General features: G+C 45.4%; 1 protein-coding gene across 5 annotated transcripts in view; it reads left to right on the forward strand.

The window, feature by feature from the left end:
- ARID1B (AT-rich interaction domain 1B) overlaps positions 1-16,323 on the forward strand; it is a 321,991-nt gene that overhangs the window by 161,180 nt on the left and 144,488 nt on the right. For 3 of the 5 annotated variants that reach the window (XM_082757126.1, XM_082757129.1, XM_082757128.1), the window contains exon 5: positions 14,406-14,447. The exons of the other annotated variants lie outside the window; for them this stretch is intronic. In XM_082757126.1, coding sequence (XP_082613252.1) covers positions 14,406-14,447 — 42 coding nt within the window. The remainder of the gene's footprint in view (positions 1-14,405; positions 14,448-16,323) is intronic. 5 annotated transcript variants of the gene reach the window in all.

The raw sequence follows: 16,323 nt of genomic DNA on the forward strand, positions 1-16,323 counted from the left end.
GTGCGCGCAGGAAGATGTTTGGACACTTGAAAAATAAACAGCTACACGAGGCGTAAGTTTGGCCTGACACGCTCAGCACCAGCACAAAGCGCACGGGCGTTCATCTCGCACCCTTTGCAGCTCAACACTTTTTATTTCTCCCGATTTAGCAGCGCCCTTCCCACGTGCGTTTTAATCTCGCTCCCCCCCCTTTTAACGCGTAGTTTAGAGGAGTTGGGATTATTTTGCTTCGAGCTGGCAGGCCCCAGAGGGATTTTTGAGCCCCTGCGGCCACAAAGGTTGATTTTAAAGAAAAAAAAAACACCCCAAAAATCCCCCCCCCCCCCCCCCCCCCCCCCCGGCGGCCGGGCGGGCAGCGATCGCCTCACGGCGGGCGCGTTCCCGGCAGCCCCCGCGCCCCCGCCCCTCCCCCGCCGCGGCTCCGCTGCGGCGCGGCCTCTCCTCGGCTCCCCTCTCCCGCACGTAGGCGCTTGGAAAGGGGGAGAGAGAGAGAAAAAAAATAAAAAAATCTCCCCGCCTGACTAGAAAATCAGCCTTGTTTCCTCAGAAACCGCAGCTGCTGCGAGCAGAAAACACGTCAGGCCGGCCCTCCGGCACGCACAGATGTGCCTTTGTACGCCCGCCTCAGCGCCGCGGGGCGGGGGGCGCAGCCCCTCACGGCTCCCGGGGAAACTTGAGGCGCGCTACGCTCCCCCTCGCCCCCTTTTTTATTTTTTATTTTTTATTTATTATTTTTTTTTTTTTTTTATGTTTCGTGCGGCCCCCGAGAGCTGGGGGTGTTGGCAGGGGGGGAGTTCGGGCTGAGCGCGGATGGAGCAGCCCTTTCCTTTCCTATCCCTTTCCCTTCCCTTCCCTCGCCCCCTTTCCGAGCACAACTTCGGGCCCGGACGGGCCGCGGATGGGAAGGGACGGAACGAGCGGGCCGGGGGGGGCGAGGGAAGGAGGAGGAGGAGGAGGAGGAGGAGGAGGAGGGCGGGAGGGAGGAAGCGGCGCGGCCCCGAGCGCCGCCGCCGCCGCAGACAAAAACAGGTCTGGCCGCGCCGCGGCGGGGGAGGGGCGCGCGGGCCGCCATTGGCGCGCGGCGGGGCGCGGGCGCAGCTGCGGGCGCGGGCGCAGGGCGGCCGTTGGGGCGCCGGCAGCGCGCGGCCATTTGGCGGGCGGGCGGCAGCCCTCGGCGGGAGAGCCCGCTGCGGGTGCTCCCTCCCGCGCCTCTTTTTTTTTCTTTTTTTTCCTCTTTTTTTTTTTTTTTTTTCTCTTTTTTTCTTTTTTTTTTCTTCTCTGTCTTTTCAGTAACGCACAAGCGAAGCTCGCAAAGCGCCCCTCCTCCCCCCGCCCCCCCCCCCCCCCCCCCCCCCGGTTCGTTAACCCGCTGTTGTTTACTTCCCTCTCCTCACAATGGCCTCACAGCATTGTTTTACATTATTTTGGTACTTCCTGCGAAAATATTCCTTCAGCGAAACCCGGCACATCCCGGATAGCACGAGTTACGCACGAAACACCCAGCTGAGTCGAGCGCTCCTCATCCCTCCTTTCAGCCATCAGCCAGCCTGGCTGACTACTTTTATTAATTTTAAACCCACTTTTCTCCTAAAAGTACGTCTGTAGGGGACAATTGTGGCTGGTTGGGACCCTTCCCAACAGCCGTAACCCCAGCCCCACCAGAGCAAAGCCACCATGGGGCGTGCGCCCCGCTGGCCCTTCGTGTCCGTCCCCAGCTTTGTGGGAGAGCCAGGCCAACAGCACTCGGCAGAGCAAAACTCGGGCCCCTAAAACTTCACGCCATTACACAGCTAACGAGACCCGGCGCTAGGGTGGGTGTGAGCCCTGCTCGCTTGTTTTCGCCCCGAGTGAAAATACAGGGCCTCGTCGCTTTGGACGGAGAGGCTTGGTAGACACGCATGCAGCTCTTGCTTGCAGGAAGCCATTGCTCGCTGGTACGGAAACAAGTTTTCACATTGAGCCCCACCACATAAACATCTCGTGATTTTTTTATTTTTTTCCCCTCACAAAAAGCTGCACACGAATTAAAAGGAAACACCAGGGTCTCTCCTTTTTTTTTTTTTTTTTTTTTTTTTTTTTACCTCCCTGTGTGCTGTCCTCCCCCTCCGTGCAATGAGTAGGAGGGACGGAACTTGTGACAGGGCAGGTACTGATTAGTTGCTGTCAGTCTGCGCAGATTAACACCTATTTTTAGGCTTCTGAACCTCTTGAGTAATACTAGTTAAATTGGCACAGGTTAATAAGTTGGGGTCCGCAGAGCCTCTTAACTGTTGGCTGCGAAATCTGAATTAAAGAGACAGGCTGGCTTTGTCGAAACAACGGAAACCTTGCAGTCGCCGCGTGTCTGTATGCGTGTGTGTACGCACACACAACATGCAGAAGTCCAGAAAACAAAAGCCAAAGTCGATCACATTGGGCATGCTAGCACAAACGTGTGTGAAGTTCGAGGATCTCCGCGGAATACATCGCTAGTGAAGCAGAAAGTCTCTGGAAGGAGATGTGTTCTCTGGTTGTTTTTTATATCGATGTAACATTTAAAAATAAAACTCAATCAGTGTTTCTTCATGCTTTTTCTACGTGTCCTCCCCCCATTATATCATTATACTGTTACACTGACACCCACTGGTAAAAGTTGATCCGAGATCATGAGTGTAAACCAAGCTTCTTGATGAAGGGACTGAAAAAAAAATAAAATAAGGACAGAATAATAGCTGCTTTCCCTCACACCCCCTGGGGGAAAAAAAAAAAAAGTTTTGTAATTAAGGTTATTCATTTTTATTTGATTTTGTTTCTATGAAGAGCAGGTATATGGATGCCCCAGATGTAAGAAGGGCCTCGTTGTTTTTCTCGAAAAACATAACAACACAGAAGTATCTGCACTAGCAGTTTTTCTAGATGTTGGTATGTTTGGGCATAGACAACAGGCTGCCACAGAGGAGAACAGGAAAAATCATTAGTACATTAGTAGCTGTGGTGTTTAACATCATTTCCCAGGTAAAGCAACTTGAAGAAAAACAGAAATAATGGTCACGCAATAAATATATTTGTGTGGGCACTGACCTGATTGTATCAAAGCGGAGATGAATGCCTGTGCTGTGCGTGTCTTATTTAGTCTGTTTACCATTTAATTCAAAGTTGTCAGTGGTCTTGAAAGCCACTTGTGTTGGAGAAACAAGGCTCATTCTATTGAAATCTACCACTGCACCAAAATCTGGTTTGCGAGAGCGCCGTTCCATAGCCCTGCCTAGCACAAGAACAATGCCATGCAATTACACTGTTTCAGGCTCTGAAATAGGCTTTCTTCCAAAACGCCCTCCCCTTATATTATGAGATGTGTTCCTATTAATGCAATGATTGATTGAAAATCTTCCTGTGTTTACGTTGTTTGGGCAGCAGTAGCTTGGATTTCCCCTGTCTAGACTAAAATTGTATCCAGTGGAGATGCATGGGACAGCTGTTTGTAAACTCTTAGCGGGAAGTAACAAATGAGCTGCAGCAAAAACTGTCAATGAGTGGCTTTCTTATAAATGCGGTGATACCTTCTTTGTTCGGAGGGGGAAGGGGAACCTGAGCAGAAATACATACAGAAACAAAATGGACTCCGCAGAGCACAAGTGTGGAAAAGACCTGCCAGGGCTGCGCGGTTCAGAAATTAAAACTCTAGCCTTTCACCTCCGAGATTGCAGTTCAAGTTTTTCTTTACATTCTGAGCAAAACGAGCTTAAAATGAGTGTAAAAATCACTCTCTGGGGCTGCCAACTTACTGTTATAATTGGTGCAGATACCGTAATTGGAAAACAGGGTGAGTGCTGGGGTTTAGCACTTCGGGAGAAGTTACAGGAAGATTTGTTGCTCAGGTGCTTCCTGTATCTTCGTCTTTCAGACTAACCTGTGCGATGCGCGTGTGTAAAGCCTTTAAGAAAAAGCTTGTTCAAGTTTAGGATTTGTACAAGGTTCTCGTGTCTGAACATGTAGAGCTGCACGGAGTATCGCGGTATATGCACACCTCCCTGCAGAAATGCTAAGTTCAGAAAACTGCACGAGGCTGTTAGCAATTGATTTGTTTTGCTGTTTTACCTTCGTTAAATAATACAAGCATGAATAGGGAGGCTACTTTGAAATCGAGACAGGCTGGAAAAAAATGCCGGCTTGTATCCTGTAATTATCCAGAAGCACCCTTGTAGACCCAGAATAAAACTCACGAAGAGGCACAGAGCAGAGTGAAGGAGCAGAGTTTGCGAGGAGGTGGAGTGTCAATAGCCTGCCACATCCTCTCTCATCTCCTCCGTCCCCGAGTGTCACGCTCGTTCTGTTTGCAGGAAGAAACTGCAGCAAACTAATCCGAGGGAAAAGGGGGTGGGGGGCAGGAAAAAGAACATTTATAGTTCATATTACAGTATGCAAATAAAATATTAAAAATGCTATAAACAGTTTTATAGTCATTGTTTATGGACTCTAGAATTTTTAATATTTTAACATGTAATTGAATTCTGAAGCCAAGATTCTGCAATTAATCAGGCTTTTATAAGCGAGCTGCTATTTGCTGGGAGTAACTTCGAGAAGAATTTGGACTCGATTTTTTTGGTTTGCGTTGTGGGGATATCAGAAATGTGAAATGCTGAAGTGGCCTGCGAAATTGTACGTTGTGCGCTCGCTCGCTCGACTGAGTGAAAGTCCCAATTTGTGTAAGTAGTTCAGGCATTCGGGGAACCTAATTGTTTGATTCATGTATGCAAATTCAGGCTTTGTGTGTGTGAAGCGTGGAACGTGTGTTTTTGGAGGACGTGTTCTCAGCACTGCGCTTATTTTCCTCTGCCACAACAGACGGGGAACTCGGGCAAAACGGGAAAATAACACAGTTTGCCAGCTTATCTGGACTTGTATTATTCCGGGCCCTACTGAGGACTGAAGTGACTCCTTGGAATATTTTTTCTTTTTTATTTTTTTGCCCTATTGAAATCTTCAGTGTAGAGCTGGCCTGGAGCTGAGAGCTTTTTTTGCTTCAGTTCTGAGGAAGTGTTTTGCTGTTGTGAACTAGAGCAGTGTGGAGGAGTTATGGCACTGACAGGAGCACTTGTTCTTTCCCAGTAAACTCTTAAATCCTGCTATTAGAAGGGTCAAAAACTGGCCAGCTGTGACATCTGAATAATTTTTAAAGCGGTTAATCCAGTCAGAGTATTTCCTAATCTGTGCACCTTGTGGGGAGGTGAAGAGGATGCAGCTGAAAATAAGCCAAGAGAAAAAGCTCGGATCGTCGGCAAAAATAATTCAGTTCTTCTGAGTCCTGTTCCAGAGACCTACCCTTTCAAGTCATGGTATGAAATACAGAACAGTGCCCAGGGGATTCCTCCCGTGTGACTCCTTGGCAGGTGTGTTGACGCTCTGTTGTGGAAACCAGCCCTTCCAAACCTGTGCTCTCGGGCTGACGATGCCCAGACGATGCCCAAATGGGTTTCCCAGCCGCTGTCAGTGTTAGCCACCCGCTATATATGGCCTGAGAGCGATGCGGGAGGGAAGCGGGCCGCAGGAGGAGCTGGCTGGCTGGCTGGGGAGGTAGGGATCGGGTTCCCAGGGCCTGGTACATCCCTGCTGGCCATCGCCTCGGCCATTTCCCCCGTGACATAGGTGGAGGCTTCCCTTGCTCTTAATTATTACTCGTCTCCCTTCCTATCCGTTCTGATTTTATTTTATTTTTTCCAAATGAAAAAGGAAAGGGTCATTTTTGTGTTAACCGGTTTTCTCAAAATCATGCTTCAGAAAGGTGCGATTCACTGCTCCTACGAGGGGAGGTGGAGGGAGGGGGCACGGAGGTATAATAAGGAATCAGTTTCTCCTCCTGACTCAGAATTAGGCTGTGAGTGAACAGAACCATCCACGATCTAGAAAAAAAATTAATAAGAACGTCAGCGCTATGTAGGGTAGGTCCTCTGGTGACAAGTTTTGCCTCAGCGTGACTTTTTTTGCATATTCCTGTTTTATTCTCAAAAAAAAAAACCTTTTTTTTTTTTTTTTTTTTTTTCCTTTCAGATGAAGCAGTCCTTGTAGGGCAGGAGTTGAAAGTACTGTGGAGACTGTGCTAAATTACAAAAAGGCGCTCAGAAAGGTGTTCTTCTTTTCCCGTTCTTTCAGAGATTCAGCTAGGTTGTGTAAGTTACCCATTCCATTAAAAGTCGGAATAAAGAATTCAATTTACAGTTGGAATGGGTTGTGAGACACAGCAAAGGTTTTGAAGTTGAAACCATGTTTCTGAAACAGAGCGCTCTCTCTCCACATTGTGTGCCTCCTCGCCTAAAAAATCTTTTTAACCCACATACCCAAAATAATGTTGTCTAAGGTGCCGGGAAGCTTTTTCTCCTGAGCACAATAGGAATATGTTGAATCTTTTGAAAACAGTTTCTGTTTTTCAAACACCTTTTCTTTTTCAGCATAGATAATTAACGCCTTCTTCACAGTGCTTGGTGCCCTTGATACATCTGTTACCTTTGACAGATCCTTTCTGTTTGCCACCTCTTCTTAACATGCTTCCAATATTTTCAGCACAAAATAGCTTAGTATCTTTGATGTCGGGTGTATACCGGCTCAATTAAATAAGAAAGCTGCTGACAGAATGGTGTAGAGTTGAAACTTCAAGCTTTGTTTCTGTAAAGATTCTGTCCTTGGTCACTTATCTTCAATTTTTGCTGCAAATTGTTTGACTTCGCTCAGGCGAGGTTGTTAAGACACGCGGTTTTGCCTAGGACGGTACGTGTCTTCATCTTCCCAGCTGGCACCTGTAGGCATTATACAGAGAGGCAGGAAGAGGGGACGAGGGGGAGCAGCTCTCGCAGCCCTACAAAGCAAAATAAGCAAATAAGCCTTTGGGGAGCTTTCTGGAATTTCTGAAATAAAAGCCATGATGGCACTGCAGCTGTTCGTTACCACCCCCTAGTTGCTGGTGGATGGCACCCCCTATTTATGTGAAGTAAGCCTGAAAAAGGCTGTGAGGGCAGCTGGCCCCTTGGGTTGCCAGAGCCCTGGAGTGGGAACCTCCAGCCCTGTGGGGCGAGGGCAGCGAAGTTTTAACCCCTTTTGGCGTTTTCCTTATCAGCATCGCTCTGCAGGCTGACAGTGTGATCGTGCGTGGCGGAGGCTGCTTGCAGAGACCTTTTGCAGTGGACTTTGGCGCGTGAGATTGTATGGCTCACCCTTCTGGAGCTGCGGAATCAAAAGGGAGCAATGGTATTCAACAAAAGAGTGAGAAATGCAAACGGGTTCGAAAAGATGCAGACACAATGCCTAAATAAAAGGCTTAACGCTTGCAGTAATTGTTACCGCTCATGTCACATAGCATAATGACAGTTTTTCAGGATTTCCCATATATTAGAATGCTTGCGGATGAAAGGTTTGAATTTTGTATTTAATAGTATCTACCACTCTTTTCTTAAGGGAAATTAAATAGTGACTGCTCCTAGATTTCAGTCTCAGTACAACAATCATTTTGATCTCTACATTGTCAAACAAATAAATATCAAAAGCTAATTTTCAGTGCAGTTACTCTGTTTTATGCAGCGCTCTAGTGTGAAAGAACTAATTGTATGTTACATAGCTTTGCATATGTATGAAAAACAGTGCTTGACAGAAAATATACAAAAGGTTTGAACTGTGAATGTGTTCACAGCAGCGTCCATGCATGGGTATACATATGTCTGCCTGTATGTTCCTTACCTGCTTCACCTTCTCATGACAAGAGCAGATGGACATGCTGCTGCTGTGAATTTGCTGCTGATCAGAGATGTCTGTGGTAGCTGTGGAGGAATAAGTTGTCTCAGTGCATGCTTGCAGGTAGTTCTGGTAGGCCCTGCTGCAGCGACTCGTGAGCGTGCGCCGATCAGCACACACACAATCTCAAATGCCCATTTATCCCCAGTTTGCAATGGCTGCTTCTTGGTGCTGGTCTAACTCTGTCTGTCTCTTTCTTTCTGTTTGAGGTAACAGGGATTGCCCCATCGCCATCTAATCCACAACTTTTTGTTCTCCCCAGTTGCTTCTAATACATATGTAATTCTGTAGTGAGTGTTGTATCCCACAAGGCTGATGGTTATTGCTTTTAGTTAGCTAATATCTAGAGTCTATTTCTTTTGCTTCTCAGGGATTGGCCTCATTCCCAGGATTTTGCAAAATATTTGCAATGGGAGACTAAAACAGCAGGTTAGTCAATATCATGTCCAAGAAAGTGTATTAGGCACAATGGTGAAGATGTGAATGATTTTTTATTATTATTATTATTACTTTTTGTAAATCAGCTTCCACAAAAACATTGGCATTTAAGAATTTTAAAAATACGAGCAGGACAGATCTGCTCCGCTGTACAGCTTTGAAGAACATGAGGCATCATTGTGCTTTATCTCTAAGGCTGGCTGACCAAGCACAGAGCTGCTTCAGCGAGCTGTCCTTGAGCTGCTGTGTTGTCTGTACATGCTAATAAGGAGAATGAGGAGAATTAATAAGCAAGTGTGAAATGCAGCATAGTTTCTGAAAATCCTTTCAAACCCTTTTAACGCAAAATAGCACACAGTTGTTCTACCATTTAAAAAGAGATCTTTTTGTTGCTTAAAGTGTATTTTGGTAGCTAAAAGTTGCGGCTTCAGAAATTTGAGCACTGATCTTTGTTATTTCTAACCCTGGTGAAGTAGAAGATAAATAACTGACATCACAAAGAGTTGGCAAAAGAAAGGGAAAGTTTAAGAAAAAGTGGGTGCTAGATTTAAAGAGTGTCTTGAACTGGGTCACATTGTCCTGTTGTTACAGGGGTCACACTGCAAGGGGCTGGCACTTACATATCCAAAAGGCCTTGACTAAGTAGTTTCCATGGACTCTGTATGAAAAGTGAGGAAACCTCAGCTGATTTCTCCTTAATTCGTGAGGCTGATACTGTGCAACTGCCTCACCTTTAATTCAGGCATAGATTCAAGGTGGTAACAAAGTGTCTTGGTATGTTTGTTTCAAGGATTGCCTGGGGAGCATGCCCGCTTTTCCCTTGCTGCAGGCTTGGAGCCTGACTGGAAGAACATGCATGATAGCCATTAAAAATAAACTGGTGGCAGTTAGCAGAGAAAAAAGGGAAGGAAAGGTTGTCTCAGTTACCAAAGTTTATTCCTACATAGTCCTGCATACGCTAAAAGCAGAGTACAAGCTCTGTAAGTCCTTGAAGAATTGCCAAAAACTAGTGTGGGTCATTTAAGTTTGTCCCTGCTCCAAGGAGAAGGGCAACCATGGTCTACAGTTGTTGAATCCTAAATTACTTTAAAAGGGAGGCAAAGAATGCAAATATTACAGCTAGGTAGGCTGGGTTTCATGAAGATCTGAATGACTATAGCAATATTTATCTTTGAAATAAACTTTCTGAGGGCGCTGAAAAGTGAAAGCAGGATAAATTTATTGTCCTTCCTGTTTAAAAAAGGTGAGTTCAGAGTTGTGGGGGACAGACCTTAAAAGCTGACAATCTGAAGTAGAGAAGGATTGTGGGGTTGTAGCTGCACCACGCGCTGCAGCACCTTGCATGCGCCCGGGTGTCCAGGCTGGTTCCAGCAGGCAGCCCAGCAAGGCCGGTGTGCGGGCACGGTGGCTGGAGGTGCATTTGCATCTCGCCGTGCCCAGACTGAGGAGTCCCGTTTGTAAGTCACCAAGACCACAGCGTTTCCCCCACCCACCCACCTGCCCAGAAGCCCTGTGAAGGGAAAGGGCAGACTGGGGACAGGAGCAGGTAATTTGATTGTGAATTGGGCAGCGTGATAAGGCTTGTCTTATCGCGACCCGGCGGCGAGGAGGTGATTTGACAGCAATTCAGGCGGCAACCCCTGTATTTCCTTGTTCTTTTATGATTTTGTTATCATGGGGAAGAGAGTCCTTTCTGATCTACTTGATCTTTGTGATACAGTGGATACAAAAGTATTACAAAATGTGAGCATTAACATACACGTTTATTTTGTTTTGAACCTATCTTAGAAGTGCCAGAGGCATGCCTTTTTAGCAAGCAGGCAGTTGGCAAAAACCCTCTAGGTATCAGAGAGGCCATGTGCTATAATTTTTCTAGAATAATAGTGTCAAACAAATGACAATAGAAAGCCTGTGAAATTGGCAGCCAGCTGGGCAAATTCTCAGGTGTGACCCACAGAAATGGCAAGTGCCTGCGCAGAATATTTTGTCGGGATCGGAGCTGCACCAGCCTCTGCTGCCTTTCTTGCTGTAGCTCCAGCCCTGTGGACCACCGGTCACAGTGGCTCTGTTAAGTGAAGGGCTCAGCCCCAAGGCTGAGGGCAGTGCTAAGCCTGCCTTGCGCTGGGAGCTTTTGCCTGGGTAGTTAAATGCAGATCAATGATCCTTTTCAGCATTAATGGTAACAGGATATTATATGGCAATCCGCATCCACCTGAAATGATTATTAGTGCTTATTTCCAGATTCCACGAGGAGAGAAAAAAAAAGGAAGAAGAAGGTAGAGAGGGGTTCTGTGACCCATGTCTCCTATGAGTTAGTTATTTTGTCCTTGAGTACTTGCCACTTCATATTCCCTTGTTTGAATAACAGTCTGAGTATTAGGCACAGCTGTAATTTTCTTTTTGTTAACGGTATTCCACTTCCTGTGGCTCTTGCTCAGTTTCAGCTAATCCCATCTCAAACAAAGTCTTGATGAGCCAAGAAGGAGCTGGACTGAATCGAGGACCGAATCACTGCCGAGTGTGGCTTTGGAGATGACCACAGTATTATAACTCCTTGTGTCATCTCATCGCAAGGCTGTAAAACTGTTTCAAAAAGGTATTGTTTAGCACTGCCCTTCAACGTTTTGATCTGTCACAAATCCTTTTCTCTGAGATAGGGAGGTAAAAATTGCTCTGTGCATGATTTATTGTAAGCCTTCTGGTGGTGATGCGATACTGTTCCTGGGGGCTGCCGGACTCCTTTATAAGAGCAAAACAAAAGTACTAAGTGTCCTTTATTCTGATAAAAAGAGACTCGGGGCTACTACCCAACTTGTTTCGGGGTGCTCCACACGTTATTCATGAGAGATCTCTAGGATGACGCAACGAGCCCTTGCATTAGGAGGTGGAGGAGCTCACCCCACCTCTTACCACCTGCAACAGCCTCCTGGCCCAGAGCTGCAGCCTGCTGCACTGGGGCTGCGTTTCCTTTATCAGCAGCAAAAAGGCCGCTGGATTCGTTAGAGAAAACTAGCGATGACAAGTCAGATTATATCCAAACGAGACATGGGGCAAGCAGGCCCACTCGGCTGTATCCCGGTGTGGTGAGGAGCAGACCCAAAGCAGGCCCAAAGGTGGGGCCTCAGCACAGGGCCAGGGCAGAGCCTGGGTCTGGTGCCGGAGCCTCGTTAATCACCCAGCCCACTTCTCTAACGATGCAGGGGATGTTTTGCTGTGAAAGGAAAACAACCCCTGCCCAGGATAATGTATTTACATGTGTACAGTGCGGCAGCTAAAATAGGAAATGTTTAACTGCCACAAATAAGTCTATAATGAGAAGTTCTTAATTAATGCCTGATTATCTTGAAGCAGTAATGAATCTGTAGTTCATTTTTTGTTTATTGGAGTGAAAGTGATATATTTTGGAGATGATTAAAAGAAAGATGGTGCTTGCCTGACTCTTAAGGACACGAGATTTTCTGTTCTTGGGTAACGTGGGTGTCGACTGAAGTACACTCTCATTCCCACTAGAGGGGGGTCCTCTCAGGCCAGGTTGTAATGCGTTTTGTGGTGTTTTGGGTTGTTTTTTTTGGAAGTCAGCATGAGAAAAGTATCACACTGTCCCACATCTTGTGTCAGTACTTTACTCTGTGTATCGTACAGTGTCAGCAGTTACTTGTCTCTTACTGGTCGCTGCTGCTTTTTACACAGAGGTGAAAACCGAACTGAAGGGACTAATACACGAGTAAACACAGCAGCAACTAAGAATACAGAGGGTGTTTTATTGCATCATCCTCAACGAGAGACGAGTGTTTTATCACGGCAGTGGTGTGATCACTCTTGGAAAAGCAGAAATGGCATTACCAGACCTGTTCAATAACAGTTTTTAAATTAGGATTACCGTCCACACCGATAGCTGCACTCTGAACCATGTTGTTGTCCCTGTGAGCGTTTACATTTCTAAGCAAAAAAGAAAATATTTCTGCCTGTGAAAGAGATCATGGTGATGTATGTTACACCACCTTCAGCTTCTGGTTTGCTGTTTGATGTCCCAGTTTGTTCCTCCTCTCAGTTTCTTGGTGAAAAGGAGACCTGAGTCTTGCAGATGTGGTGCTTGTCACGTCACCTTCATGTGTGTGTTTCAAACCGAGGGCAGCCACAGACATCCAAGCGAACAGGTGCTCAATTATCACGGCCCGTTTTTGGCAGTGCCAGCTTCCCACAGAGCGACGGTCCCCTCGTGGCGAGGTGGCCTCCCCAGAGAAGAAATAAGGCCTGGAGCCCCAGCAAAGATCTGTCTGATCTTTGCGGGGTTTTTGTGCCATCCATGTTGTGGCCATCAGCACTGCTGGGCACAGGAGGGCGTCCGAGAGGGAGCCGGTGGCACGGGTTCACGTTTTGGGGTCTGTGTGGTTATGGTAGCGAGATGTTTTACCAGAACGAACAGCCTGGTGAAAATGAACTCTCAGTTTGGATGGGTACCGCATTAACCCTAGCTGGGCTGCCTCTGATCCTGGAATTACTTGAGGGTCCGAATAGGGCACTGTATTCTGACAAGTAGTCATACTGCTATTTCCAATCCAGCGTCTGATTATTCTCTTTTTGGCCTTGGGCAAGTCACTTAACCCTCTGTCTGTTTCTTCATCTGTAAAATATATTATGGATATTTATCAGTCTCACCAGGACTGATTGTTTAATATTTATAAAGTGCCTAAAGGATTAGAAGCTTAATATAAGTAGCTAATACGTATCATTTCAGATTGATTTTATTTACTTGGATGGTTTTTTTCTACCTCCTATTGAATGAGATCCTCTTTTGTAGCCTCTTACTGCCATTCCTAATCAGCCGGACAGGTCACAATTGGGTAACTTCAGGTTCATTTTCTCCTTTTATTCTTCCTTCCTATAAATGCTTCATCTCCTCCTCCCTTTTTTAATTTAGAGATGAAGGGATACCATATGTTGCTAGATCATGACATAAATATATTTAAGTGCTGCCATCATTGTTAGTTTATCAGCCTTTCCATTATAAACCCTCTTGTTCAGGGGTTTATAACTCTGGCATTATAATGTGCTTCAGGCTGAAACTTGACATTCATTTTTTCCCTCTTGATTTGCTTTAAATCCTTCACTCTTCTTAAGTTAAACTGGAACTGGAGATTAGATACATTAGTTATAGTTATACTAGTTGTATAAATTATAATGCAGCAGTAGGCATTTTAAATAGGATGTAAATCAGAGAATTTCCTAGTTGTTAAACTATGAGCCTGGGAGTAGAAATCTGGGATTCTTTTCCTGAGCGCGTCCCTTGTTTGGCACATGACTGCTAAGAAATTATTTAACCTCTTTCTGCCTCACTCTTCTTGCTGTATATTGGGATTATGACATTTCCTACCTCACCGGTGTATTGAGAAGCTTAATTAATTAGAATTCATAAAAGCGCTGAGATTCTCAGGTGAAAGGTGCTGATGTGTGAAGTATTTTTAAGGAGTCTAATGAAAAAGCCGGCGTGCCTGCCTTTCTGTGCCTGTTGTCCTGGATTAATACGGAGCAGCTCCTGGAGCGGTGGGGTACGCAGCGAGCAGCAAGGCGCTGGATGTGGGGCACCGCCAGGCCACTTAACACCTTGTTTTCCTCAGCCTTTCTGGTCTGCACTGCATCTTGAGGCCTTGGCCTCTGCCTGGGCAGCCTTTCTGCTCTGAACTCCACAGATTTTAAAGGATTTGCTTAGCTCCAGGCAGGACAGGGGCCTGTGAGTGAGGCCTGGGCAGCCGAGCTGTTCAGACGATGCTGCAGCACCCGGCCTCGCCAGATGATAACATGAGGGGAAGAGCTCAGGTGCTGCCAGCATTTTGTCTGAGGGGGAGACACCACAGCAGGAGATTCTGATTGTGCTCGGGCAGCCTTTTGGTGTAGCCAAAACTCCCCATGGAGATCAGTGTTGCAGCTGCAGTGCAGCACATTTTGGGGCACCAACAGGTAGATGCTTTTTACAGCCTTTAGGCTGAGAAATGTGGTCTGTGTTGTGAGTTTCTGAGTTTCCTCTTGTGAAGATTCCTGTTGTCAGCTGTCAGTTCACCATGTGCTACCATATGCAGGCTTTCCGAGGGTCGGTCCAGGCTCGTGTCTTCATTTGGAGAAGCCTGCTTTGCCTGGGCTGTGGCGCTGTGCTCAGGAGAGGTGGTCGGTAGTGGCTACATTTCAAATGATCTTTCTCCTTATAATTTCAGGTTGAAGTCTTGGCCTCCGAGGATGCTACATTTGGACACAAGGTGTGTAGTTTGATGCAGTTTTGTTCTATAGGTCCCTTCCGTTTAAATTGTTGGATGTGATGGTACAGAAGACAACAATTTTCAGCCTGAGAATTGAGGATCCCTGTTAGTTACATCCACCAATTCAGAAACCTCCCCAAACGTGTGGTGTTCTGCAGAGGGCACACAGGCTGGCTGAGTCCTGTTATTCTGTGTAGAACATTTGAGCAAATCTTAACGTGGGGAAGCCCATGTGGAAGTACAGAACTTCACTTTTGTAGTAACTTCTAAGATTGGAGCTGCCTCCGTGCTGGGTTTGTTCTTGTTTCATAGATTTGCAGCTCAGAAACCCCAGTTGTTTCCTGCTTTGTAACAGTCTGTTGAGTAAGCCACTTTGTTCACTATCCTTTTTCACAGTGCATCGCAAATAGGAAGTATTACGTTGAGCAGCTGCATCACCCTGTGTTCAACTGTAGATCAATGTATGGCATACAGTATGCGTGGTGGAGAGACCATTTAGACCTGCTCTGCGGAATGGGTGGCAGTATCCTAGTTATTGCCTGAGTTTCTTTGGCCATCGAGCTTTACGGTGACAACCACAGTTTTAATTAAGCACTAATAGCAGATGATTTTAGGAAAAGGCAGATTGTGTGTAGGCTACATCTATTTAGCTCGGAAGAGAGTGGGGAGGGGAGGGGAAGGAGGAGATTGTAGAAACAGTAGGCTAAATCATGACAATGAAGAGTTTCCTGCTGCTGAAGGCCCCCTTGCTGTGATACTACTGCAGGTGAGAAAATAATAGTCTATTACTACCGAGGTAAAAAAAAAATAAAATCAAAAGATGAAATAAGTTTTCCAAGTTTATACAGAATTCAGTAAACAAAATTAACCCACAGAAAAAAAGCTTTAAAAGCATCTAAATATTAATGATGCCAGAATTTACAGTTGTGTCTGTACTGTACATTTTTATGTTGATACATGATAAAGTGATTTAAATTATTAAAAAATGAACAGAGCTACCCCATTATTATTTGAAGTATTTAACATATGGTAGTCTGCAGTATCTTCCATGTTGTTTTTTTTACTTAATACCCAGCATTCATACAGAATATTCATTGAATATTTAATAAACCTGGAGGGTCAGCTCTTGTGAACTCATCTCCATAATCCTTCAGACTATAGGTAGGTAAACAGAAATATTACTGCAGATTATTGTAGCCAGTCACTCGCACAACTAAAACACCGTGGAAGAGGCTTCTTGCTATTTTTCTTGTGGCTAAACTTGCAAGGTGTTTTTCAGTTTAGTAGTCATGTTGATGGACACCATTTGAAGCTCCTTTTTATTACCTAAAGTTTCAGGAATTTTCTGTTGCTAAGCTTTAATTTAACAAAATCAAATCGGTACCTTTGCCAGCTCTTAACTTTATCTTCCAGAGTCCCAAGCAAATTGTAAGATTCAGCTTCAGAACCAAGAGGGTCTTGTTGCTCTCTCAAAGAAGTAGCCTTACATTATGTAGTAAACTAGACATGTCATGTACTTTTTCTCAATTGAGAAAAAGGGTAAATGTATCATTCCAAATTTGTTAATCTTAGAATCTATCTTGACTGCCTACGTAGGCATCCTGTGAAAGCACTTTCTTTCCTCCTCTTCCTTGTGAAACACTTCCTCTACTGTCTGTTGCAATGACACACAAATGTTAGCATCTCTGTTTTGTTAGCTAATCAGTTGGTGCAGTCATGGGAAGTACGTCTAAGCACATTTTTAAAGCATATTTTTAAAAAATAAAAGTGGTGTTTTTTAGTTTATAACTCAGAAAATCAGTTTATATGGCAAATACCATGTAACATAGTCGAGGATGTAAGGTTGTAGTTCACACAGTTGTAATGCTTTCCTCAG

Source organism: Aythya marila, assembly GCF_965140915.1.
Source record: "Aythya marila genome assembly, chromosome: 3".
In the NCBI taxonomy this organism is placed as follows: domain Eukaryota; kingdom Metazoa; phylum Chordata; class Aves; order Anseriformes; family Anatidae; genus Aythya; species Aythya marila.